This window comes from Zophobas morio, unplaced genomic scaffold, assembly GCF_036711695.1.
Source record: "Zophobas morio isolate AGI-343-1 ecotype UQ-CSIRO unplaced genomic scaffold, CSIRO_AGI_Zmor_V1 ptg000005l, whole genome shotgun sequence".
NCBI classification, from domain to species: Eukaryota; Metazoa; Arthropoda; class Insecta; order Coleoptera; family Tenebrionidae; genus Zophobas; species Zophobas morio.
This window is the reverse complement of record NW_026972110.1, coordinates 5,851,383-5,878,548: the sequence shown is the minus strand read 5'-3', so window position 1 is coordinate 5,878,548 and position 27,166 is coordinate 5,851,383. Positions and strand designations below refer to the sequence as shown.

Here is a 27,166-nt window from a genome sequence, read left to right as displayed (position 1 = left end):
TTTGTAGTTTCATTTAAATTTTCTAAACTGACTTTGCAATGTAAATTTGTGAACTCTGGAATTCAGTTGAAGTTTTGCGTTTCATTTTTGCATAGTATTAAAAAAGTTGCGTGAAAATGGCATGATTGTTATCATTCGCTGTTGTGGTGGAAATGAAATTCTACCTAACCAAGTCTTAAATTGCTACACAGAAGTGTTGAGAATGTTTCGGTAGCAGCAGGCAGCGGGTTCATCTAAAGTTTATGTAAAGTAGGACCAGAAAAAAGTCGGTTGTGTCATTATCAATCTGGAACCGTTATGGTGGTTAATTTTCGACCAAATTTAAACTAAGAATCTTAGAAATCGTCATTTAATTCTAAGAATTTATTCATGCTTCACGTGTAGAGGACATGGTCCAAAATAAATTTGTTTTTAGAATCTCCCGTTCTAATAATACTCAAATTAATAAAGATTCGGATTTTCGTTACCGGTGGATTGTATCACAGCTTTTTTACCGCTTCCGAAATAAACTTGTTAACACAGACAAGTCGAATGTGAAAGCTGTGGTCGCACGAGTCAGAAGTGAAAAATCAAAGTGATTTTAAAAGGTAACTGTGAAGTTACTTAAGAAACCAATTTTATAGTTCATTCAGTGGTAAATTTAATTATTTCGGACATTTTCATACATACATAACTCTTCAGTGTATAGAGTCACATTTTAAGGCTAATATTAACAGTCTCTTTGAATTTTAAAAGTAAATGTTGTAATAAATTCTGGTGCTTTTATTTTACAGCCACAAGTTCCTGGAGGTTACATTGTTCCCTACTATGATCAAAATACCCCAATCCTTATGGCACAGGGTGCGGCAATGCGAAATGGTACGCCTATGCGTTTGGTCAGCCCTGCTCCTGTACTTGTTCAGCCACAAGCCAATCGACAAACACCGGCAGGTGCTTCCCTGTATTCAAGTACACCCCAGAGTTTGTATGGTGCTAATGTGAATACTTCAGTGAACGGTGGGACTTTAGGAGGTAGGTTCATTTAGCTTGTACACTTTTAATTATGTATATTTGTATGTGAATTTTGTAAGTTGTGATCTTGGGTTAGAAACAGATACATAACTCCACGGTGTTTGCATTTTTTAAGAAAGCCGAAATAAGTTAAATATTTATACTATTGCATGTTTGCAGATTTTAGATAAATAAACATGTAATATTTCAAATGATTGCTGCAATAGCAGAATATACCGATTGTTCTAGGCTTTGTTTTTCAGACGATAACTCTCATATTAGATATTAGTATACGGTGAAAGCTAAGTTTAATAGTAAATTGAATAAATAATATACACAACTAGAGTCAAAAGTGTTCTTCCGGATACCGTCTCCCAACATTCTATTTTTTTCATGTTTTATACAGTAATAAAAATACAAATTCGTTTGAGGTTAACAAACGGAAGCGTAGTTGGACGATAACCACTAACACTTTTGATTCGTGTTTTTATATATTTTACTACTTCATGTTTTAGTTTGGTTGTATACCAATTTATCAAAAAAAAAAAAAAACGAAAACATCTGATACATTGTTGGATGTTAGAGCTGGCTATTTGTATTTGCAGTTTCTTTGAATATCGTAATCTATCTGTACCTTTCTCTAGATAAGAGCGCAGATTATGTAATAGTTTAAAACAAAACAAAAAAGAACAAACACATTTTTGGGGTTACGTTGCTCTGTTCTAACAAACTCATGGGGGCCATCATTAATACTAACACTTTTATATAAGACATATCCGACTGAATATGTCATTGGTTTGGTTGGTTTTATCCTTCATAATGTCGTGGGTCTATTAAATCACATTGTATATATGAAAACAAACGAACAATCTTTTCGTAATCAAGAAAATATTAAAACAATAGAGTTGAGAGTAGTTTTTAAAAACGAATTTGGTGTTGATAATGGTTGGTACATACTGAACATTAAAAAAAGTCGTACGGGGAAACTGAAGTGATGATTGTTCTATATTTATTAAAAGTAGTGAATACAGCAAAACATTTTTCTCCATGTCCACGGGTGCAGCCTGTAAGAAGATATCAATTTGAGATTAAAAATAAAATTTGAACTTGCTAAATAACTGACAACGAAAACTGCCGACAACTAATGTATGAAATAAATAAATACACTAGCAGACAAAAAAAAAACCGGACACTCGAATTTTTTGTAATTACCTGCAATTTGTCGAACTTTTGTAAAAAATATTTCACAAAGCAAAACATTAAGGTATTCATGAACAGAAAACATAACTTTATTTTAAAACGTGGAAACAAAAAAAATATATATAACACTAAACATTAGCGTAAAGTTATAAGTGTCCGGGTTTTTTTGTCTGGCAGTGTATGAAGGTAAAACAGAACAGGTTCCGCTTGAGCATATTTCTCTCACTGTTCGTATTTCGATTTTGCTCATTTAGTCACACAATTACATTAAAATTTTGTTGTGTTTATTAAGTTCTTATTAATTATTTTTATCTTATTTTTTTCGGAGTGCGCAATAATAAAGTATAAATAACTACGCTTCCTACTAATTTTAAACATTCGTAACCATTTTTAAGTTCATCAGACGGTATGCCGACTACGAAATTGAACGGGTCATGCACTTTCCGACTGTCAAGAATATACGCATAGGTAAAAATCATCGTCAAGTGTCAAACTTGCGATAAATAAATCCTCAGGAACATGTCATTGTTAGTTGAAAGGCGAAACCATCTATGGTGACCGATAAATGTGGATGTAATTTTAACTCTACTATACAGTTTTTCTAAATTTAGAGACTTTATTGCATGAAATGTTTGGTTAGTGGTTACATAGGTGTTTGATATTCTAAAGAAAACAGACAAACTTTTGAACAGTGCTGTGACGAGTCGCTTAACAAAGAAACCAACTATGTTGAGCAGTAAACAGTTTTATAAACAAATTTACCGCTTTTTAAAAAAGATTAACGAAAGTTACTTTCTGTATTATTCGTCCAAGTTGTTTGCTGTCCATGTGGTGTGTAATCTTATCTTTCATGGTTGATCCATATTGACAAGTGACAAAATTGGTTGACTGATATCAGGAAATGTTTTAAATACATCTTTCTGACCTTGGTTACACACATAATAACCATTCGCTCATATCTCCCGTTCCACTAGAGAAGGGAAGTTGGAATTTGAGACTCCAGTAATAATATGAACCAGTCCACGATTCAGTTCAATTGTTTTCTCCAGTATAGTGATCAGTGATCACATGATATTGATTGTAGATTTTTGTCATTTTCTGCAATTTTTTCGGAAACAATAAAAACATATAAGATTACGTTGCAAATTTGTTCGTTAGCAGTCCATGTATGCTAAAGTAATTTGCCATTCGTTAAAAAGGATTAAGTAGTAACGTGCTTGTATATTGATTTGTGACTTTATTATTTAACAACAAAACTAAATTATTCACAATAATTGTTACGTTTTCGTTGAAGAAGGCGAGGAGTGTTGATGAAGTCGCACTGAATATCAATGTGCTAGATACAGCTTTGAATTGTGTGTCAATTTGTTTCCCATTTATTTTTATTTAATTACATATCAAATTGAACTATATGTACATTTTGAATAACAAAAGCTCATACATATTTACTGTGGAATGTGGTGTTGATTCAATGGAACGTTAATGACACTAAAAATATTACTTTTTTTTTTTTGGTAACATTTCATTTTCAATTCGAAAATTTGATGATCTTTTTTTTCTTCAGTTTAATCGTTAGTCCTTATTTTTTCATAAATTAGGTGATGAATCCATATAATATATCAATAATGAATTATTTGGAAACGAGTTTTTTTTTGTGGATAATTAGTAGCGTCACTTTCTACTTTCGAAGTAGAAATTAAATTTACTGTCTAATCTATTTAAAACATCTTACTAATTTTGCCTAGATTTGTTCAAGGTAAACAGTAAACAACATTGATGTTTTACTGGAATAAAATTAAGTATACATACTTCGTACAGTTACAAATGACTTCTATGTATATTTACTTAACACTAACAAGTTCGTTGTTAGTTTTGCATTAACCTAAATTAAACTACTTTTTTTTTGTTTCAGCAGTTTCATGTTTTTTTTATATCTCAATAAAGTAGGGAACACTTCAAACGCCATAAAACCTTAGACAGAACACCCCCCTTAGAACATTTGGCTAATAGACTAGTGTCTCGTGCTCATAATAATAAATATAAAAGTTTAATTCCGTAGGGTCTTTATGATGATAACTAAAATACTTCCATTGCATGCAATGTTTTTATGTCACATTTTCATTAAATAGAAACCCCCAACTTAAATAATTGCTGACGAATTGAGGAATATCCACAGTTATTTTTTAAATATATATCGATTCTTTTAGATAATTAAAATTCCGATGTTATTGCAGTTTTGTCTAGATACTTTATTTTTACTTCTTGCTCTTAACAATAGCAGTTTTTTATTTCGCCCACATGCCTGCCGATTGAAATTTGAGGTTAGAATTTCGAAGGCTTTTATTTATTACTTTACTCATTCGTGTGGTGATCAGTTTACAAAAAAATGCCAAGTAAAAATTATTATTTACTTATACGTAAATGCATACCCACATTTGCGTAGCGAATTTATAGTTAAAAGATCGAGCTCGTTGAAATTAGAAAAAACTGCTCGTACTTTTCGATGTTAACAATAGGTCTATGCTGTAATACAATGTGTGAAATACGCACGAATATGTTCCTGTTTATAATTAATCAATTTCAAATTTATTTGACTAGACAAATTTATATATACTTGGTTTATTTTCACAAGACGATAACTTTGATAACATTCGGTATACGTATGCCTGTTCCAAGAAAACGGTACTGCATTTCGATTATAGCCCGTATGAAATTAATATTTTTATCTAGGGACAAAATTCCTACGCATGGTAACATGCAAATGTTTCAGTAACGCTATAGAACCTCCCAGTTGAATTAAAATTCCGTTTAAATTATTTTTAACTTTAAATTATTATTGCAATACCATTTTTGATTAATTGTATTGACTCGACAAAATCCGTTTTTTAAAATTATCAGTGGTCGTTTTAGTAAGAAAATATATTTTGATGCAGTTTATGGTAGGAATTCATTTTCACATATGTGAACGAGAGACCAAAAGGGACTTAAGGAATGATCTGTTGAATTTCTGTAAAATCCGTTGTAAAATACGTAAATATAGATTCGCCAAGAAATCTCAAAGGATGTCTCAAAAATCGTATTAATAAATTAATATTAATATTAGGAATACCAAGTGGAAATGATACCATTCACTAAAACTTCTTATCTTGCTGTTATTTGTCCAAAAGTAATACAATTTATTTACATTCATATGCTTCAATTAGAAGTGGTTTGTACTCGACAGTCGACTATTTATTGTTACATACTACGTGGCATTGCCTATTGTTTTCATTTATAGTAGTTATCTTAAATTGCCTACATAAAAATTAACTTTCTTAGGGTCTGGCGTGCTAATTTCACCAGGCTGCATAACACGTTCTGTCAACCCTATTATTGTAACATTGACGTTGATGTTCTTATGAGCAAGTCACAGTATTTTTTTTTTTTTTTAACTAATTATATACTACGAAAATTGGTTGAAGAAATTTGTTTTGCAAAACTTAATGACCAAAAAGTGAAAACTATTGAACCTAATGAAACTTCGTTTATCTGTTATGATGAGGACACGGCATAATACAACACTAGTTAAACTGTACATTTCCAGCATTTGTTTGTAAAATTGATTTGCAAGTGTTAAAAAAGCTGTTAATTATTTTATGTTCTCGGAAATTACATTCCCATACCCATCAACAGTTGATCTAATATGCAAGCATTAATTAATAATTGTCATACAACAGCTTGGTATGTTTTTGTGGCGTGTATTTACTAACTGTGGTTGGTGTGGGTAGGTGTGGCCCAAGGTGTTGGTTCTGGTTTGTTTCCACCTCTTCATGCAGCACCACCTTCTGCTCCATTTGGTAGTTCTTCTCTAGGAAATATTGGTTCATCCGCTACAACTACGTCCCTTCACACAGGTAGGATATGTAGTCCACATCATTCTTCCGTTACATACTAACATGGAAACTTGAGTCGTTGAGCTGGCACTTTTCATATATTGTACATACATACTTTTAAATCAAGACACCCAATATGGTTTAATGTACAAATTTTTAAAAGTTGTTAAAACTGCATCACTTGTGAATATTTGCTTTTTTTATACCTGGAATTTTAAGATAATATTTTCCTCAATTTGCATAACTTACCATTAACATTATGGCGGTAAAAATTCGACATGTAGCATATTGAGTAATTTGAAAAATTGCAGATGCGTTTTTATGCAAAATTAATTGTTGCACATGTCTTTTGCGAGAATTAATGAAACGGATGGTTAACATTTTCGTAGGAATTTGATGAAAGTGTCCTCATTGCATAGCTTATTTATTGTAAAATATATTTTAGCCGAAATAAAATGGACAATAGAAAAATTAAAATGTTTTATGTAGATAATTTTGTAGGCCTGGGACTCAACACGACGTCGACGGGAAGACGTGATTCGTTCGATCGCAACACTTCGGCATTTTCGCCGTCGCTGGATTATAGACAAAAATGGCCGACATCATACAACATCGGGAGCAGTCCAAGCCCTCTGGCAGGAAGCTTGACGCCGCCACCGTCTGCTCCTCTGCAACTCGGTGGACTGATGACTTCCCGCGTTCTGTCAGCGGCACCTGGAGCTGAAGCGAAGTACAGAAATTCCGTTGCTGCTGGCTTAACAACGAATACTATGTTCGGCTCGACAAATTCGCTATTCACGAAAATTAATTCCTCACTATCGACGGTACCGAGTTCGCTAGATAAAGGACAGCAAGGCAGGTCAAGATTGCTCGAGGACTTTAGAAATAACAGATACCCGAATTTACAATTGAGGTAAGTCCTTTCGACTACGCCAGAACATGATTCCAAGATCTGTTTTTGTTTGCAGAGACTTGGCAAACCACATCGTGGAGTTCTCTCAGGACCAACATGGATCTCGTTTTATTCAACAGAAGTTGGAGCGCGCATCTGCGACTGAAAAGCAGATGGTTTTCAATGAAATTTTGTCGGCAGCGTACAATCTCATGACTGATGTATTTGGCAATTACGTCATACAGAAATTCTTTGAATTCGGGACGCCGGAACAGAAGACGACTTTGGCTCAGAAGGTTAGAGGACACGTGCTTCCATTGGCTCTACAAATGTACGGCTGCCGAGTTATTCAGAAAGCTCTCGAATCCATTCCACCAGAACAACAACAAGAGATAGTTCGAGAACTCGACGGACACGTTTTGAAATGTGTTAAAGATCAAAATGGAAATCATGTAGTTCAAAAGTGTATCGAATGCGTAGATCCTAATGCTTTACAGGTAATGGACATTTATTGATTATTCGATAGCGAAACTTAAGGATTTTCGTTTGCAGTTCATCATTCAGTCATTCTCAGGGCAAGTGTACACTTTGTCTACACATCCATATGGTTGTAGAGTCATACAACGCATTTTAGAACACTGCACACCTGAGCAAACTGCACCCATATTAGCTGAATTACACCAGCATACAGATCAGCTGATCCAGGACCAGTTTGGAAACTACGTCATCCAGCATGTGTTGGGTAAGTTTGCAGTAATTATATAACCATTGGTTTGTTCTTATCTATGAAAGCGACTCATCGGTGTTAATCTATTGAAAAATGCAATCATTAGCTTTGTTTTCTGAACTAAAATTTTGTGGAGGTTTCTTCTGCTTATCTGTAAAGATCATGCATCATTTTTTATTTGACGAAAAATCCAAAGTCGTTAATTTCCTATTGCTACAAGCATGTATGAAACGTTTTATTGTACATACGTTATTTTAGTCAGATTTACCGCAGAACCTGCGTAAGACCCCAGTTGTCGTAATCTATTTTTAACGTTCCTAATCGTGAAATGTCATAAAGGTCATTCTTAAGAAAAAGTGTTCTTGTTACAAACATGAAGGTATTTTCCGAATTCATACACTTTACACCAACGTATTCGTAAAACACTACCTTCCACACTTGTTACAAAGATAAACATTTTCTTCGCTTGAATTTATGCAGTGTCCCGTAATGCGTGATTAACACTACGAAGACATCCAACGTAGGATGTAAATAAAATGATGCTCGAAAACATCTTCATGAACACATTATACGTAACACATCTTATTGAAAAAATAAACGTTTGGCATTTGCCACGAAAAAATAAAACCAGCTGTGTTGAGTTACACATATTCACTGGAAGCACACTGTTTATAAATTAATAATTTTACAGCTTCAGAGTTCAAGAATATCAGCCCCTAATCCGTACAACCATAAATTCCAAACTTGGAAACTTTGTACAGGAGCGTATCTCCTCCATTTTGTAATTCATTTTCATCAGGAAAGTTGTTCGAGCATTTGTTGTTCTCAAATAACAGGGTATTAAACTTCGTTTGTGTACAATAACAGTGTGCGAAGAATAAAAAAATCAAAGTCTGTTTTTTATTTTATTTATGTATTTATTTATTTATTTTTTTTAATTTTGAAAATTCAATCAACAAAATTTTATGACCAAAATTCTTGAAGATTCTAAAATTTATAACTAACTTAATAGCAAAAAGTAAATAAAACACGAACAATCTGGTCAGGATTTTGACCTCTGCTCAAAATTTTTGAAAAATCTTAGAAGCTAAAACAAAATTTTTGCTTCGTTGCCATTGTTATACCAGCCACCTGACATTCAAGTAGTGTGTTGCTTGAAAAGTATGAACCCAAACACATGAACAAGTCGAGCTATTTGATACACTCCCTACATTTGAAGCAAATTTTTTGTATGATTGTTATATATGGATTTATAAATTTTGTTGTTCCAAAAGCGTCGAATTTTGGAATTTTTGGAACTAAAATGTTTGATACACAAAAACTTTTGGACATACTGTATTTATTTACTCTTAACTAATACTAATGAAATTTTTTTGAAAAATAAGTAAAACCAGAGTAAACTCTTGACTGAATCAAATTAAAATAATAATAAAAAAAGAATTTTGAAAATTGTACGTTTTAACTAACCTATGAAATTCTATCTCAATATATCGTAATTTATCCACACCATGTCATCACGTCTTTAAAAGACAGTGTTATATCTCGTGCATATAATTACAATATGAAATACTGTAGGGTAAAACATAATAATAATATTTAATGTTAATAGTTATGCATTTCTCGAATGCCTTGTAATAAATTGCAATAGCTTTTTCCATAGTTAGTTTTGAAAACCGTATTGTTCGTGCATTGATTATATCCTGACTAAAATCGAATTGACTGCCGTGACTGGTAGTCTTTTTGTACATGAGATATATTACTAATTAATATATCTGTAATAATAAATTACAGAACATGGAAAGCCCGAAGACAAGGGTCAGTTGATAAGCAGCGTAAGAGGAAAAGTTCTAGCTTTAAGTCAGCATAAATTTGCCAGTAACGTAGTCGAAAAGTGTGTTACACATGCAACCAGGGCTGAGAGAGCGTTGCTGATTGAGGAAGTTTGTGGATTTAATGATAAGTAAGTTTTTGCTAATTAGTAGGTAATAACAGTATTTTGATACTATTATTATGTTTATAGTGCCCTGCATGTCATGATGAAAGATCAGTACGCAAATTACGTAGTTCAAAAAATGATTGATGTGAGTGAACCAACACAGCGGAAAGTGTTGATGCATAAAATCAGGCCTCATCTGAATTCGTTGAGAAAGTACACTTACGGCAAACATATAATTGCGAAGTTGGAGAAATATTTTATGAAGACTCCTGGATCTATGGGCTCCATTGGAGGGGAGCTCGGTCCTATTGGACCTCCGACTAATGGAGTGCTTTAATTTGAGCGATGTTTATTATCCATTTTAAATATATTTTTATTTTTTGGCCAATTGTGTGTGTTAATTTAAGTTCAATATTCAACACACCAGCAAGGTTCCAGTATTGTTTCTTTATTTTTTTTTGCATCGATGGATCATTAATTTCGTATCTTTTTTATTATGACTTTTTATTATAAGGTTCATATGTTATTGTGAATACATACAAATATCTGTATTATAACTGTAATTTATGTAATTTGTCTTACATCAAGTTTCATCGTTTGTGTTGTTTGACTTTTGTTTTATGCGCTAATACTTTAGAGACGCCATTTTAGTTACTTTATAAATATTTAATTTATTTCCAGTTATTAATCATCAGGGTGAGCCTATAAAACAAAAGGCAACCAATTTCATCATATATAATGCATGTTTATTTGTGTCTATTAAAGTAATAACAGTTGTGTAATTATAGAACAGCGTTCTGAAACGAATCTCAAATTTTATTTTAAATTCGTTTAGAAGAAAAATGGATGTCTTGTAAAATTCCCCACCTAAAACTCTGTACATAAATTTGAAAAGTAAACGTTTAAACCAAGGAATATTAAGTGTCCCCCAAATTATCCCAACAGTACGTTAAAAATGTGATAAGGTCCTCAGGAAATAGATTTGACATCATTCAAGTTCATCCAAATCAAAATTTTTCTATTACCGCACATTACACTTTTATCACATTTCAACTGTATGATCACATTTTGATCAATTGCTTAAAATTTTAAATTGCAACTAAATTTTAGGAAGAGCCGTATTGGCTCAACTTTTTTGTGTGGAGGATATAACTCAAAACGAATTGTTGAAAATAACAATGGAACAAATTTAAAGTATCTATATAGTGTAGATATTGACACGTGCGTATATGACGTCACATTTTTTGAGCCAATACGGCATTTGTTGCGAGCATTTAATGTACACACAATCTTGCATTTAAGGTAGTTCTTTAGACATTGATGTAGAGTTTCACGGTTAAAATTTTTTCGGAAAGGAAAAACAAATCTACATTTGATGATCATAGCATCAAAAGAGATTTAATTTTTCTGAAATAATTCAAATGTGACGTCGTTAATTTAAATAACTAAAACTCTAGTTTCGAATACATTTTCTCTCATATGGTAGCATTAGTTTAAACAGTTCATAATACCTAGTAATAAATAAAATAGAATTTGAAAGCACGTTTCTTTTCGATAAAAGTATTCAAATATAAAATATATTTATAGTAATTGTACAGTTTCGTAAATTCCATTATAATAATTATTAAATTAATTTTATTGCATTTATGACTGTTTACGTGTAATTGTGTGTTTTTGAGCTAATCTGTGTTAAAATTATTCAATATTTGTAAGAGTACATAGAACTTTTTGTAATTTTGAATGGTATTAGAACAAAAACACTTCAGTCATCTTTGGTATGTGTACATAGAATACCCATTTTGTATTATATGTAATATAGTTTCGTTCATAACATTTCCAAACAGCCACGCAAACGCCATGTCGGTAACTTGTACACTTATTAAGGATTACTGTACACCATCTCTCCCCTTCCGCTAGTGATATGTATATATGTTATCATTTTTAAATTGTGTCACATGTATTTATATAGTAAAGTGTCTCATAGTGTAATAATGTAAAATAATCCATTTTGTACTTAGAAATTGTTTGTATTGTATTTTTATCATATAAAATCGTTCTACTCGTTAATTTCATTAATAGCAAATTTTCAGCTTCAATCGTTGGATGATTGACAGTATTAATTTGCCTGATTGATTTTTTTTACAGTAACTCGAAACAGAATAATGAAATTTACTATTAATGAAATTAATGGTTATTAGTATAAAATAGAGCGGTGGGGAGTAAGGTAAGATGGCCAATTAAATTTGGGATGGCAATGTGGCCTCAGACTGATGTAAAGATACTAAACAAGTGTAAAGTGTAAATTCCATTTGGTTATCACGTTGTAAACTGTATAATACATGTGTAAAAATATTCTGTAAAATGAGCCGTTTGGAATTATGTAATTAAATTGTAAACTATGTATTCTAAATTGGAGCGATCTGGTTGTTTTATTGTACTTTTGCGGCACTGATGCCTGCTTGTAGAGTAGCTGGACGGGGATCACTTATGTTCACAAAAATATGGCTCTCTGTGGATCTACGGCTGTATATTATATTTATTATTATGCGATCTGTTTTATGAATGTGTAAATTTAGTTTACTGAATGCATGTTAGTTTACTTAGAATATTAATATGTACGATAATGTATTTCGATTTTATTATTTTTTACCACAGTAGTATAATAAAACTTTATTGAATCAAGCGTAGCGTTTCATTTAATTACGTTATATTGGGTATTATAATATTTACAACCACATAAGCTTTTACATTTGAATCGTGCTCTGAACAGGATGGAACTGGAAAAGTTGTTTGGCTGCAGGAGTGATCACGGTAAGTAGATAATTGTGTTTCTATGTAAACCTCTATTTATTGAAATCGAGAATTGAAAAAGTAAAGTAAAGAGTGCGTGTGCGTTTCTCTAACGGAACCACTGATTTCCCTGACGAACAATGTCTGGTACCGGCACAGAATTGAACAATACCAAGCTCCGTGCTTTAAAAACAAACTCTGTTCGTGTAGATACAAAAAGAGTAAAATTAATACAATTGGTTCGACAAAAAATTGGAAAATATAAAGACCGACTCAAATAAATACGATTAATTGATTAGTCGTGAATTGATTAACAAGGAAACGTTTGAGAAAAGAAAAAGTAGAAACTTTTATTGTATTGTACGTGTTACAGGTTTGTATTAGTTTTTCATTTTGCTTATTAGAAACTGTATACGGTAAAAATAACGTTAATTAAATTACAAACATTGATTTTATTACTGTGTTTTTGAACTGGAACTGGATTTAAAAAAAAACGACAAATACTTGTTACTGATTCGAATTTGCTTTACAAAACACACCAATAAAAATACTACATTGTTCAAAGTGAATGAAATTTGATCGGAAAGTTATAAAAATTACAAATAGATATAACAAATGGAAATCAATGGTGATTTATTAAATTTGTATTGTTATATATAAAAAGATATAAAATTAATAAATATATGAGCGTTTATTTTTTTTTTTTTTTTTTTTTTCATTTGAACCGTAATGTCATTTACATTAAAACCTTAAATAGTGCTCTTTACGTCTTGAACGGTCAGTACTTGGCGAAACTTCCAGGAAACCTACACTTACTCTTCAGCAGTGACAAAAAAAATTCAAAGCAACCAAATGTTGATAAAATCGTACTTTTTGATGTGATAATAGGTGCATTTTTGATTTAGTTTCAGTTTGCGGAAATTTCCAGCTACAATAAGACCTTTTTTAAACACAAAAAAATTCATTTAATGTCTCTTAAAGTGTGTGTGTATTTGTTATATTTGTGTGTTGTCGGTTAGTGTACACATTCTTCTGATGGTGTACAACCATTCGTTATATCAAATTAAATTTGAACAGTTACGTACATAGGTGTGGAAAATTTACAAGTTTCGCGGGAATCAACGGATCACCAGTGTTCCTATTTTTCTAACGACAGGTAAGGGAAATTTTATATTGACTTTCAAGAATTTTCAATTATAGTGTTTTCCATTGCCGCTCTACACTACAGTTTTTTGATTTCGTTGTCTTATTTTTGCATGAAAATTTTTTAAACAGTTATGTTTCAAAGATGGCAAAACGTTAAGCAAACATTGTCGGTTTTTCTGTACCAATAAGTTGATGCCATCTTAGAATAATTAATTTTTGTTGAAATAAGTCGCATTATATGATCTCTTACTTGTCTTATTCATTTCTTAACCGTATACTCTTTATGTGAGAGTTTTTTGATGATAAATATTGTCTATGGCATAACTATTAAATCTTTCAACAAATTTTCAACATTACTTATGTGGACTGTCTAAAGAGTTTCCATCAACAGATGTTTCAGTTTATCGTAAAGATTAATATCACGGACCTTTTAAACACTGTAGTTGAGATACTAATACTTGTACAGATGAAACTGCAATACCGAGCAAACAGTTGGTGATATCGAAATGTTCCCTGAGACCGAAATTGGTTGCATTTGAATAATAATATACTTCTATTTTTTAGAACTGTTTCCAGAAAATATTTAAAGTAAATAAATTGTTTATATAGATCTGTTTAATTCTCTCAGAATCCTGAATTGATTATTATTGTTAGTTCAGAGCTGACGTATCCATTAAAAACATTAAAAGTAAAAAAAGGACATTAAACAAATAAATGCCCTAAGTTGTAAACGATGTTATTCGAATTTTAGTGGTGACAGGAATTCGATATTAACTGCGAAATTAAAGTTATCACACAATTTTGAAGTGACAAATGTGTGTTTTTTATAACAATTTTTTAACTATGTCGCACTCATGTCGATACTATTTTATTATGGTAGCTTGTAAGCAGAACATATGTTTTCTACTTTATGAATTTAGGACTACATTTATAACTCAATTGATAGTGAAAATCCTCATTTAAAACATGTGGTTAAATTACATAATTTGTTCTTAACATTTAAAAACTAATAATATATGATCTTTTACTCTTCGAACGATTGTTAATGAAAATTCATTACTGCAATAGTCATCTCTTAAATTTCATATTTCCTTGACGCGACACAGCACTTCCACTCGGTGATTCTGATTATAATATTAGACAGATAATCTTTGAAAATGCCGAATCCATAAATGTCGAGTGAACCTTACGATTGTTGCGAATAAGGAAAACACTAACCATAATTTGTTAGAAAAATTCGATCAAGCTATCTCAAAATGGATAAGATATAATAATAAATACACTATATTGAAAAAACGTGCAAATTTTATGGCTTTTATTTACAAGACTGGCTGTTTTAAAATTTTAATAAAATACAAATTCTTCGATAGAAGTACAGAATAATGCCTAATTGAAATTTAATTATTCATTCATTCATTCAAGAATATTGACTAAATTTCTTCTTCGTGTCAGATTCTTGAGTAGCATTAAAATGGGATAAATTTATTCTAATTGGACTAAATAATATGTTTCAGGGTTTCAAAGATAACAATGTTAACGTGGAAAGTATTGTACCATTTGTGGAACGTATAAATTGCAGTCGCAAATCAACAAAACATCCTTGTGTAATTATTAAACTATCGTTTTTCAGCAAGTGCTTGCCGAGGTAAATAAACATCCTTTTAATTTACAGCCCACGTCAAGATTTTGATTTGTCGAACAGTGTGTTTCAACAAATACCGCATGATAGTAAATAGTGCAGAAAGATTGTAAAATATTTGCGTAAAAAGACCTAGTAAAATGAGGACAAATAAAATAATATATTAATTTGATCGTTTTTAGTGTAATATACGTTTTTGTAATTATTATTAGCTATATTTAAATACAAAATCACTGCTGCAAGAGTAAAAGCGAATTCTTCTTGGGATTGATATCAATTTGTTTTTGAGTGAATGGTGGTAAAATAACTGTTTTCATAAACGGTAAATCACACGTCACTAAATTAACCGTATGCCTATATGTTTCTATTAAAACAAATTTTGGATAGCATTGCACCTCACTATGGTTATATAATTAAATGAATAAGATAAGCAGTGGAAATGCAGCTTCTAATTTGTCTTAAAAAATTAAACTTTGTATCATTGAAAATTAACAGTACTATCTACCTATTGTATATTATAAGAAAAAGATTTACTCACTTAAAATTAACATATAACTTTTCAATTGCAGCCAACTCTGGTCAGAATGAAGAGATATGGCAATATATGTATCAACCACCAAGTGTGACAATGAATTGTTATTATGATTAAAACGTTGAGATACCAAAATAGAGGTTGTTCATTTAGGAAATTTTGAAGTGTCATTGTCAAAACTTTTAAAATTTTGTAAAGCAACAGGTGATAGATTCTACTTTTGGTTATGAGAAATGTGTACCGTAATTATATTCATATATCGTTCCGTATGACCTGTAGTCAAATTTTTCGTGCATATTTGTCTTCTAAAAAGTTGGAGCTTCAAAGACTGTGGTCTTTGTAATCGTAGGCCGGTTTGACGCGGCACTAAATTTAAAACTAGTTTTGAGACGAGTGTAACTTGTATCACCGAAATCGAAAAAAATCATCAAATCGTTCGCCTTAAATTTAACCTAAAGTTAAAAGATTCGTAGTGAATGCGCTATAAATTTCAAACCAGTTTTGGTTGAGTGAAATTGAATCATCGAAACCGAAAAGAATTCTTTTGAAAAATTATCAAAAATTTGTTTTGCTTTCTATATCCACGATAAATTTAAACGTTTATATTTTTCAAGTGATTTTGATAGATCGTTAAATTACGATTACATTGACGTAAAACACGTCGGTCTTTAATTTAAATAAAATAAAATTTATGAGTATAAAAAATAAAATTTTAATCGGAACTTAATGATCTATCAAAATCTAGTAAAAAAATATAGATTGCAATTTAATAAAATGTAGGCAACGTTATATGTGCGTCATATTTCAAAGTACGAAACTAAGCTTCCCATTCAAGCTAAAAACAATGGCGTTTACAGAATTTCAATATTCCTATCCATTGCCAAAATATAAGACTACAGATTTTTATCTGGAACATTGTATTATGGTCATGTTGATTTTTGATCTACATAACTAACGTATATGTACATATAAACATTAAATAAACATTTTTTTAATTTGAAATTTTTTGAAAAACGAACAATAAAATTGCTAGTGTTATTCTGTACATATGTATAAACATCAATATATCGCCAAGAAAAATTTATCACCTCATTCCAAAAAAAAAAAATGCCACTTTCAACAAATAACTAGTTACTAATTAGTGGTAGTTCATTTGCCTCGCTTATTAAGCACATCGAAAATACTGCCTAAGAACCATTCTTAATTTACTTCTTAGAGTGGATCTATCAATAAAGATTATTTTTTTTAATGGTGTCGTCAACTATTTGGTACACTAAATACATATTTTAATTTCGATAAGTGCTACGCACTAGTAGTCATAACGGTACCGTTTTCAAGAAACTGGATAAACCACCTGTGAATAATCGATAAAAGAATGATATTCGATTCATTTATATGTATGTTTTTTTAGGTATCATATGTACAGTCTTTGTCATTTCTATTGAAACACTACTTGTTGATCGTAAATTTGGCAACGTTCATATTCAGACAATTTTTTAACCATGATAAGCCGTTCTCAATCAACCACTGTTACCAATTGACACATTTTAAGCAAAATCAACAGGTGATGTTTCAATAGGACTGACAGAGACAATCAGTAGTTTTAAGATGTTAAAATTATTGAATAAAAAATTTGTTTTACTTAATCCAAAGACGCTGATAGTGATACTGAGCTGCAAACAATGCACCTTCGCAGTGTATATTTTTTAGTAACGATTTACTTAATCAATATTTTTTAAGTCATCAACTTTTTGGAGGAAACTAAAGTAGGCTGCAACAATAATAATACTACTGCAGTATAACGTTCTGGTTGACATTATGGGCATCATTATTTTCATATTAATTCTAAAGCACACTTGAAAAGAAGCAACAGAAGCACAAAACAGTCAACAGACGACAAACAGAAACCGAGAAACTACATAAGTACTGCATGCTACATTTCATATGTATTCTCTATAGGTTACAGTATTTTTATTACTTATGAATATGATTTGTGGGGACTACGGAAAAACTGACTTTTTTTTCATTATTTAATAATTTTGGAATAATTGAAGGATCAGAGGAAAGTTTACGCTACACAAAATAATTCTATAATTTGGTGTTATATTCTAGACAGAGATTATTCAATTTTTGTTATTATGAGAATAACACTAGGTAAGATATAACACTATCCAAACACAATCTGATCCTTGTTCTTCAGTGTCATTGCATAATTTTGATAAACAAGTATGAAACAAAGCAGCAATTAGTTTTTGGCGGGTTATTACGTGTATTTTACTACTAATTCTTTTGTTGTGCACTTCAGTGTTTGCAACAGCTTTAACAGCTTTTCCATGACGATGATTAACCATCTACAGATCCAGGGACGGGTTTTCCCCGAGACGCTGGTAATCGTACGTGGTGCATCAGAGCGCCGCCATCTGATCAAATTTTATGTAGGAAGTTTTTAATGAAGTTCGATTTCGACTTTTCCCGCGTTTCTTTCCTCCCACTCTAGACAGGTCTTTGAAGAAAGCTGATGAGTGATCAAAAATAATTCAAAATTAGAACATATGTAAAGTCCAGCAAAAGATAAATGCAAACGCCGTCAGTTATTTTATGAGGGATATTTAGTTCTTTAGACTAAAACCTGCAATAAAACCAGTACGCATTAGGAATGCATTTATTTGAGAACAAATACAATCCTGAAAAATACAAGCGTAGCGACTAATTTTTACATTTTAACAGCTTTACACAGGCTACAGCTTCGAAAGCAACTGGAGATTTTACAGCGGCAATATTCATAATTGGAGTGATTTGCATTTATCTTTTGCTGGACTATATAGGAAACACATCATGCCATAATTTAGGTATCAGTTGTATGTATAGGATCATTGTAAACTGACTGACACTTTAATTGTTACGGGCAGTTAAGACTTTTGTTTTAATGAATAGACTTATTTTCATTCCCCTACGTAAGGTTATATGACAAAAATTTCGAATAAATTGGAAATGGAGTGTTTTTACTAATAAATAAAGTGAAACAGTTTAATTAGGATAACATTAACATTTTACAATTTTACATAGGAACTGCAAAACTACAAACATTTTAAGGATTTCGTAGGGCGTAGGCACGATAAATCGTTAATCAAAATTTGGGTGTTTACTCCCCTCAAAAACTTGATGACATCGTCTCAAAATTTTGCGTGATATATACTGTCTAAAATATGATGAGCCTATATACTTGTGGCTTGTGGTCTATCAATGCATTAATATTTTTGAAATTGCTTATACCGTATGATCCCAAACTTTTCAGATTAAAGGAGACCGTGATGAGCGCACGTAAGGATAGCACAAGCTTACGTGTTTAATCACAGCCTCGCTTTATCTGAAAATTTTTAGATGGTACGGTATAGTCTGACTCAAAAAAAAGAATCAATACAGCAGTTTATTTTATTGATGAAATCAAAAACCGCTCATCCCATTTTCCTGAAAAATTGGAAATGTAAGTGTACTACCTATCTAAACTGGTATGTGTTCTTGCTAAAAAGTTGATCACGTCATCACAAAATTTTGTTATGAAAAACTCACGAAAACGTACACACATGTTCGTAATCTGTTATTAGAAAAAAATATAATTCACAAAAATCAAATTTTATAGTTTATCTAAAAAATTTGACTATATTTCAGGGACGAGGGAAGTTTTTTCTTAATAACTCATTTTTAACGTGAAATAGAAATTTCAGATTGTTTTTACTGGAAAATCTTGATTTATTGTATTATGCAAACTAAATTTACAAAAAAAAGAAATAAAAAAAATATGTGGTTTCATTTAAAAGAAAATGTTGTGTAAAAATCTAGATTTTGGACTAGTACTGGATCATAGTACCCTAAAACCTAAAATCAAAAGTCAATTAAAAGTGTTATTTTCATTCACCATTTGAATCCAAGCTGTAATATAAAGCAGAATTGGAACGATAAAACTTTGGTCAGTCGTGAGTTTCACTTTAATCGATCAATGAATACAGAAAAAGGGACTGAGCTTGGTTTTTTATTTGTTTATATTTTTATGCCATACTTTAAATCTCACTCTATTTTTATTTTTGTGTAGTAATTATTTTATATGATGAACTGTTATCTGCTTGCTATATTCTAACTAGTCATTTGGATGTCGAAAAATAAATGAGGTGAGTTTTTACAGTTTTTTTTTACAAATAAGTTAGTAGGTACACTTTCTGGTTGGTGCTGTTAGCTCTTACATACCATCGGTGGAAATAAAAAACCGGAACACTGAAAATTTTAGCATTGTAAATTGTAATTTTAAAAAGCCAATCAAAATATGCTTACTACATGTCATAAAATATCTTCTTGACAAGAATTCAATTTACAGTTTTAGATTTTTAATTTCCAAGATTATCTAGTTATTAAATTGTGTCCCAGGTTTTTTTTTTGCCGATGAAGTCATGAATAATTTAAATATAAAAAATATTCTCATGAACAACCTGTACATCAAGTACATGATTTAAAAACCTTGACAGTAATTTCGTACTAAATATATGTATAATAAAAAAGTGAAGCAACTACTATCATCTTGCGGCATCATGAACAACAAACAATTGACAGGCGACCCCCTGGAAGACGATGACATAAGGACCGTATCTGGATATTTATGCTTCGATTCCCCCGCCTTGCAACTGCCATATTTGTTTACATTCTCTGTCCTTGTCGCTGTCAAAAGATCCCCCAAAATTCACCACACCAGCAAGAAATATTTCAACTTTCGAGGGCATCTACCTTCTAATTCAATAAAATGAAAAGTACATCCAGCATCTGCAATCGTTCCTCACAAAAATAACGCAAAATTTCTTCCAGAATCCCACAGGTAAGAAATGAAAATATTCTTAAAACATCTGACACGAGCCGATGTGCGCAGGCGCGTTACTTGGCGCCAATGCCCGGTACAGATGGCAGATGTTTTGTAACCAGTGCGTACTTGTGCACGCTTAGCAAATGTGCAAGCATTTTTGATATTTATTTGTGAAAAAACCAGAAGCTCCCAACGAAAATCAACCACACCTCGTGAAAGATCACACTTTAGAGAACATGATTTCCGCAAAACATCGAGTATTACGGCAGCCTCGATGTTAGTTGAGGCCGAGTTTGTGGCCGCCAACCCAGCTGCTTTACACAAAGTGGTTTGGAAACCATTTTGTTTAGTATTCCGGAACATGTCGTTTTTTACGCGATATAACTGAGAAAGATCGGTTTGGTTCTGCAAGAGAGTGCGGCACTTCCGGAGGAGCAGGCCCATGGTTTAAGGTAGGGCTGAGTTTGGTTTTATTCCCGGTATTTTCGCATTGCTGCAGAGTGATGGCGGTTGAAGGGTAGCGTGCATTTTCGGTGGATGTTCACTGGAATTGCGCCCCTTTGGCCCTCCTGAGGGCGGCTGCCCTTCCCGCCGGTCGTACACTAGGACGGGAATGCGAAAGCCGGGTCCATTTTGCTTTTGCTCCAGAAAAAAATCGTTAGTTATTTTGATCGTTCCGGGATGCGTTGGACCCTCCCTTTTGCATTCCAACGGTTTTAAATGGTGCATTTTTTAAGAGATCGTCCAGACTCCGACTTCGGCGGTATGATTTAACAACATAAATATCGATTAATAGTGCAAATGCTCAGATGTATCTGTGAGGACAAGCTTAGTTCAGCATCTCGACACCGATTTTCACGAAAATTACTTTTTATACGTGGAACAGCGTGCTATTAAAATACCGCCCTTCAGGTCGCTTTCGCCTTGAGAAAACAAAATTTCTCTGCTCAGTTCTATACATACGGATTATTAATTAAGTACACATTCGTACATAATGTCCAATATTTTAACCAGTATAACCTCACTTTCTTTTGCCAGCTGTACTTGATAGTTTTACAAACAAACCGTTCACCCTTTAATGACAATATCGGTGTTGTGGATATAAACATTAGTACATTATTTTTATTGAAAAGCCATACATTTGCCGTTGTTGCAAATGTGTCATCCTCGACCTACAATGGGTCTACCAAGTGACGAACAAATACAAAAATAACTACAATTCAATTTCATTTGAATTTCACTTTTCAGTCGATTTATTTCCTACAAAAACTCGACCAAGTTCATGCAGAAGGATCATTTCAGATTGTTGAATACTGCTGTTCACTTGTAAACTAAACTTATATATGGGGGTTTTCTTTCAGTACGCATAATTTGATAAATTTAGAATAAAAATCACATCCGCGCGAAATAATTAATACTTGAAATTTTTTAAAGTTGCTCCATTTAATAATCCTTTATATTTGATCTACCACCCAATTGAAAAAAAGAGTCCTTTAGTCGGCCACGAAATTAATTTTTAAAATAATGATGTTGGCAACGCAGCTATTTGACCCGATATTTGACAGTGATTTGACCATAACTGTCAAACTAAATAAAGGACAACTTGGTATTGTCAACATCATCATATTATAAATAAATTTCATGGTCTACCAGAGGATTTTTTCCGATCACATGGTATTTGTTCAATTGTAACGACAGCGTATTCATTCAAATAGGTCTTAACTGGATTTGCTCGGACGTGCCTATTTTTATTTCCCGAGCATAAACTAGGAACTTATTGTAATAAAAAGTATTCATTTGACAAATGGTTAATTTCATGTTTTCTCAACGTTGTATATTTGTTGGTTGGCGATTTTATTAAACAAAATCTTCGAAACTGCTGCATCGTTGCTGTGGAATTTTGAATGTAGTTTAAGTTTATCGTACAGATGGTTAAATGCCACCAAAATGTGGGTGTTCATCCCCATCAACAATTTGATGACGTCATCTCAAACCTTGCTAGGTAATTCTGTTTAAATATTGTATTCCAGTATAAAATAAATATGTCTCGCCTCTTTATTTGGGGTTTATTAATCCTTCAGTTTTTTTACCTTAAAAATCAAGAATTTTGCGCAGTAAATGTGTTCAGAATGGACAATATGTAAACTTTTACTAGTCGATATATGGACAATTCCCGCTTACTCAAACTGGGCACCAAAGAACACACGGTAACATAACCTCACATTCTACTGATGTTTTAGAGGGATTTATTATTTATTGTTGTGTGGAGTGTGTTAAGTACTAGTACAATTTACCTGCAATGGACCAAAACGCGATGTAAACAAAGTATTGAAAAAATCCCGCAGTATAAATTTAGAAAATATCTTCGTGAGGTGAAAGTAAAAAAAAAGTTATAATGGAATTTTTTGAGTTTAATAAATTTACAAGGAACAAACTAAATTGTGGAATTTCCTGTTACTGAAGCTTGGAGTAGCAGACTAGTAATTGTATACACTGTCTAGAAGTATATTCAGTGAAATGTACGCACGCTTTGACTGTAATAGTTTGATGTTGTCACCTCAAAATTTGCGTAGTAAATTCTGTTTAAAATGTTATGCATTAATCCATGCATATTCTGTATTAGGAAGACCTTGGCATGCCTAAGGTTACGCGTCCGAGCGGAAGTCTAAATTTTTTGAATAAATTTCTTCTCAAAAGATAACTTCTTTTCTTCAAATCAACTTTGAAAATTGACAGTTACTTGAGACAAAAGCAATTTACACTTGTTCAGTTGTCGTTAAACGTGGATTTTGCATTCTGAGGTTACAATACCAATTGTCAAGTGTTACAGCGATCGTCTCCACATGCACATCAAGTCAGGCTTCTTTTACATGCAGGCCTTGCATGCCTAGACGGTATACGTAGTCGTTCGTTTGTGACGTCACTTTTTGAGCACGTTTATACTGAATTTTCTAACAAATTCCAATAAAATATTTCATCAGAACAAAAAGCTCGAACTTAGGTCAACGACAATAGGTTACAATAATTCAGTACGGGAAAGGATGACTATAACACCAATAGGCATTTCATTGGGGAAGAAAACAACAACACGGATCAGCGAGGCAGCGTGTAACATTAGATAAAAAAAAAAAAACACGGCGCTATTGTATATGATATGGGATAATGTTATATGATTGATGTTCAGATGTTGGTAGTATATTGAACGTCGCCATTTTTAAAACGATGATGTGCACAATACTTACATTATTTTTTCTACGTTATGGAAAGGAACAGGAACCTTTCAAGAAACCGATACAAAAGAAAAGAGATGATTAGAACTCGAGTGATAATTGATTAAAAAAAAAATTAATTCTTATAAATAGTGTACAAAACGGAAAAGTAGAGGTGTCGGTGTGTAATATAACATATAACGGAATGATTAAAATTGTGAAACTGTTGTGACTGATCAGGAATGTATTTACAACTGATTTTTTGTAACTATATGTGTATAAATAAATTTCATTGTTGAATAAGTTAGAATGTGATTTATCGTGTAATTTTCAAATAACCTCGATGTTCTTAATCGTTGCTGATGGTTATTCTATCGTATACTTATTTTGAAGCTCTTAGCGATTGGTTTAAACTTCCTTTTTCATGTTTTTTCGTGATAAGGCAAATCCATAAATAATAATACAAAGGAACACAACTGCAGAGAAGCGATTAGTAGCGATAGCGAAAGAAAACAATCCAGTATGCATGTTGTAACCTAAATGAAGTGAAGTACATAACCTGACTTTTCTTACCTCACAGAAAAATGTACCGTTCAACGCAAATAAGCGAACAAATGGCATGTAAAACAACTGTAACATCTTTTTTAAACTTCCTCATTTAATTATCTTGTTTCTGATTGATTTAGTTGATTTGATTCGAATTGAACGACCAAGATTTTGACTTGTATTATGAAGTTTGCATTGGTTTATGTATTTGACTTGTGTTAAACATCACTTGTGACTAGTGTTCGACTGAGGCTCAGGTTGTTCGCATCACTCGAGGACAGAAATCTTATCATAGTGGTGGGATGTGGGTGGGAACGATTCAAGGATAATCGCGAACAATGTGTTTTCAATTACATTGCTACATATCCGTAGTAATAAAATTATATCAAGCACATACATTTTTAAGTAATGTCTTAATGATTATTGATCAACTTTCATTTCAATATACGGACTCTCAAGAACTTCACGAATTGACGAGTTCCTCGTGGTAAAAATAAAGAAAAAATTACAATTGGTTATCGTTTTATAACTTGAAGAAATTATTCAGCCACAAATTCGTTCCTATATAGAAATGTCTCAAAAATGGATTATGTATTTTATTTGATATGCTGCTAGTACATAATAAATCACTTAGATAAACTAATGTTTTATTAATTGATATGTCATTCAGTGTGCCATTTTGCTCTACATCTAAATATCTAAACTTGGGATTACTTCGACTGGTATTAAGAGAAGAAGGAAAATCACCGTTAATAATCAGATGTTTTATTACCTTTGGGTGTGTCATAGTCTTCCTTATGTAGTTTTAAATTTTTGTAGTGTTAAACGGACTTCGGTGTATTATACTTGAGCATTAAATGATTAAATCATACAAACGAATGCGATTTGATTCAGAATAACAATAATAAACTCAAAATTAATTACATGAGAATATTGATAGTGAATCGTTCTCCCAATATATAACTGAGCTAACTTAATTATAAGTTTTTAGAAGTTTCTAAGTCTTACGGATTAAAATTATGTACTGCTTTGAAGGTTCGTTACTTAAGTTTTTTCGAGTTTCTAGGTTAGAATGTTTAAAATATAATAAAATGAGAATCGAAATGATATTGATCAAAAATTATTAATAAATCGGATGTATTCTGATCGAAATCATTTTGTTTGAAATTCAAAGAACAGTATTATAAACTTAAAACAGCAGATTTGAAACTACCCTTGTGCTTTGGTCCCTCATAAAGTCGACAGCTTCTTAAGGCGGTCATGTACAAAATCTAATGTAAATTTGAATACTCACATGTTGTAACCATGAAGATAGACATTGAAGTATATACAAACCTGAAAGAGTTAAGATATTTAAGACGTTTTCTTCTTTTGTCTTCTAATATTGTGTGCGCAAGAACGACAGTGGGAGTGTTTAAAAGAAGACATCCTGCCAGAAACTTCGTCTCTTGACTAATAAGAAACTATACAGGGTGTCCCAGAATTCGCGCCATTCCCGTGAATGACATGTTCCCTGTCCCGAACTGTGCCGTAATTCGCAAAAAGAATTGTCCAGGCTTTAACCGTGTGAGAACTGGAAGGCGATTAAGTTGACCAATAGAGAGGCTGCTTTTATATCCGAACGAGCATTTTCAGAATTCACTATGCATCATATCCCTGATATTAAGTTTATTCTTGAATAAGTCTCCGTTTTCAGTATCTCCCCCACATGATTGACACCACAGCAGATACCTATGATTTCAATACACCAGAGAAGTGGAGTCTCGTCTCTTTTTTCGTTGCTTAGATGAGGTATCAGCAACAAAGCTGTTCGGTAAAAATTGATACTGTTTATTGAAAATCATAAGCACCGATTAATCAAAAGCGATATTTATGTTTTAGTACACTTAATAACGTTCTTTGCATGAACATGTGGTACCCTTTTTTAGAAATAACGATAAACTTAATATCAGGGGGATATGATGCATAGTGAATTCTGAAAATGCACTACTTTTCGTTAAAAAGAACAACACATTATTCACGGGGCTCTAAGAAAATGACTTCTAATACCTGCTCTTCGGTATCTACACGATGTCGAATAGTAATAAATGTATTATTTGCCTACGATGAAATGAAACAGCTTCTTTTATGACATGTACAGCCCAGTTAAACACAATTTAACTAGAATGGCAGCAGAAATAACTTCTGTCCCATGCTACTTGCCTTAAAGTAAACCTTGACGTCTCTGTGTACATTAATCAGTCATCTTTGGGGGCAGAAGCGTCTGTTCAGGTCAGTGATGAACTTCGTGACAGTTTATGACAAACAATTGTCAAAATGATTAAATTTATAACCACACTTCTGTTTCCTTTTGTTGACGGAGGGGGATTCGGAAAAAATTCATTCAACTTTAGCATTACCGGATTTTTTGTTCTTGGCATAGGTAACTTTGAACATAGAAACGTTCGGATATAAAAGCAGCCTCTCTATTGGCCAACTTAATCGCCTTCCAGTTCTCACACGGTTAAAGCCTGGACAATTCTTTTTGCGAATTACGGCACAGTTCGGGACAGGGAACATGTCATTCACGGGAATGGCGCGAATTCTGGGACACCATAGTTAGCACGGTAAATATGTACGATCAGTTTTATTTAGGTATAGCCTGGAACTTTTCTGAAATAAAATAAGATCGGTGGCTAACAAAAAAAGATATAATACGTAGATCACTGATGAAATGAACCAATACGTATTTTGGGACGAGTGGCACCTAGTTTGACACCATATATTGTGTATTTTAGTGTGACTGCAGGAATGTCAAGAATATCCTTTGAAGGAATGCTAAAACTGGAGAAGTTTTCATCG

At 32.3% G+C, this 27,166-nt stretch overlaps 2 protein-coding genes across 8 annotated transcripts in view; both read left to right on the top strand.

Moving 5' to 3' along the window:
* Positions 1 to 12,299, top strand: part of LOC135122482 (maternal protein pumilio-like) — an 80,237-nt gene extending 67,938 nt beyond the window's left edge. For 3 of the 6 annotated variants that reach the window (XM_064046678.1, XM_064046679.1, XM_064046683.1), the window contains 7 exons: positions 774 to 1,011; positions 5,958 to 6,083; positions 6,552 to 6,975; positions 7,031 to 7,451; positions 7,507 to 7,696; positions 9,473 to 9,641; positions 9,702 to 12,299. In XM_064046678.1, coding sequence (XP_063902748.1) covers positions 774 to 1,011; positions 5,958 to 6,083; positions 6,552 to 6,975; positions 7,031 to 7,451; positions 7,507 to 7,696; positions 9,473 to 9,641; positions 9,702 to 9,954 — 1,821 coding nt within the window. In that variant the 3' untranslated portion in view covers positions 9,955 to 12,299. The remainder of the gene's footprint in view (positions 1 to 773; positions 1,012 to 5,957; positions 6,084 to 6,551; positions 6,976 to 7,030; positions 7,452 to 7,506; positions 7,697 to 9,472; positions 9,642 to 9,701) is intronic. The other 3 variants (XM_064046680.1, XM_064046682.1, XM_064046681.1) reach the window with 3 other exon arrangements.
* Positions 12,300 to 20,426: 8,127 nt separating this feature from the next.
* Positions 20,427 to 27,166, top strand: part of LOC135122481 (transcription factor E2F2-like) — a 30,012-nt gene continuing 23,272 nt past the window's right edge. The window contains exons 1-2 of one of the 2 annotated variants that reach the window (XM_064046676.1): positions 20,428 to 20,585; positions 20,754 to 21,022. The gene's annotated coding sequence lies outside the window, so the exon portion shown is untranslated. Of the gene's footprint in view, positions 20,586 to 20,753; positions 21,023 to 27,166 lie in introns of both variants that reach the window. The other variant, XM_064046677.1, reaches the window with a different exon arrangement.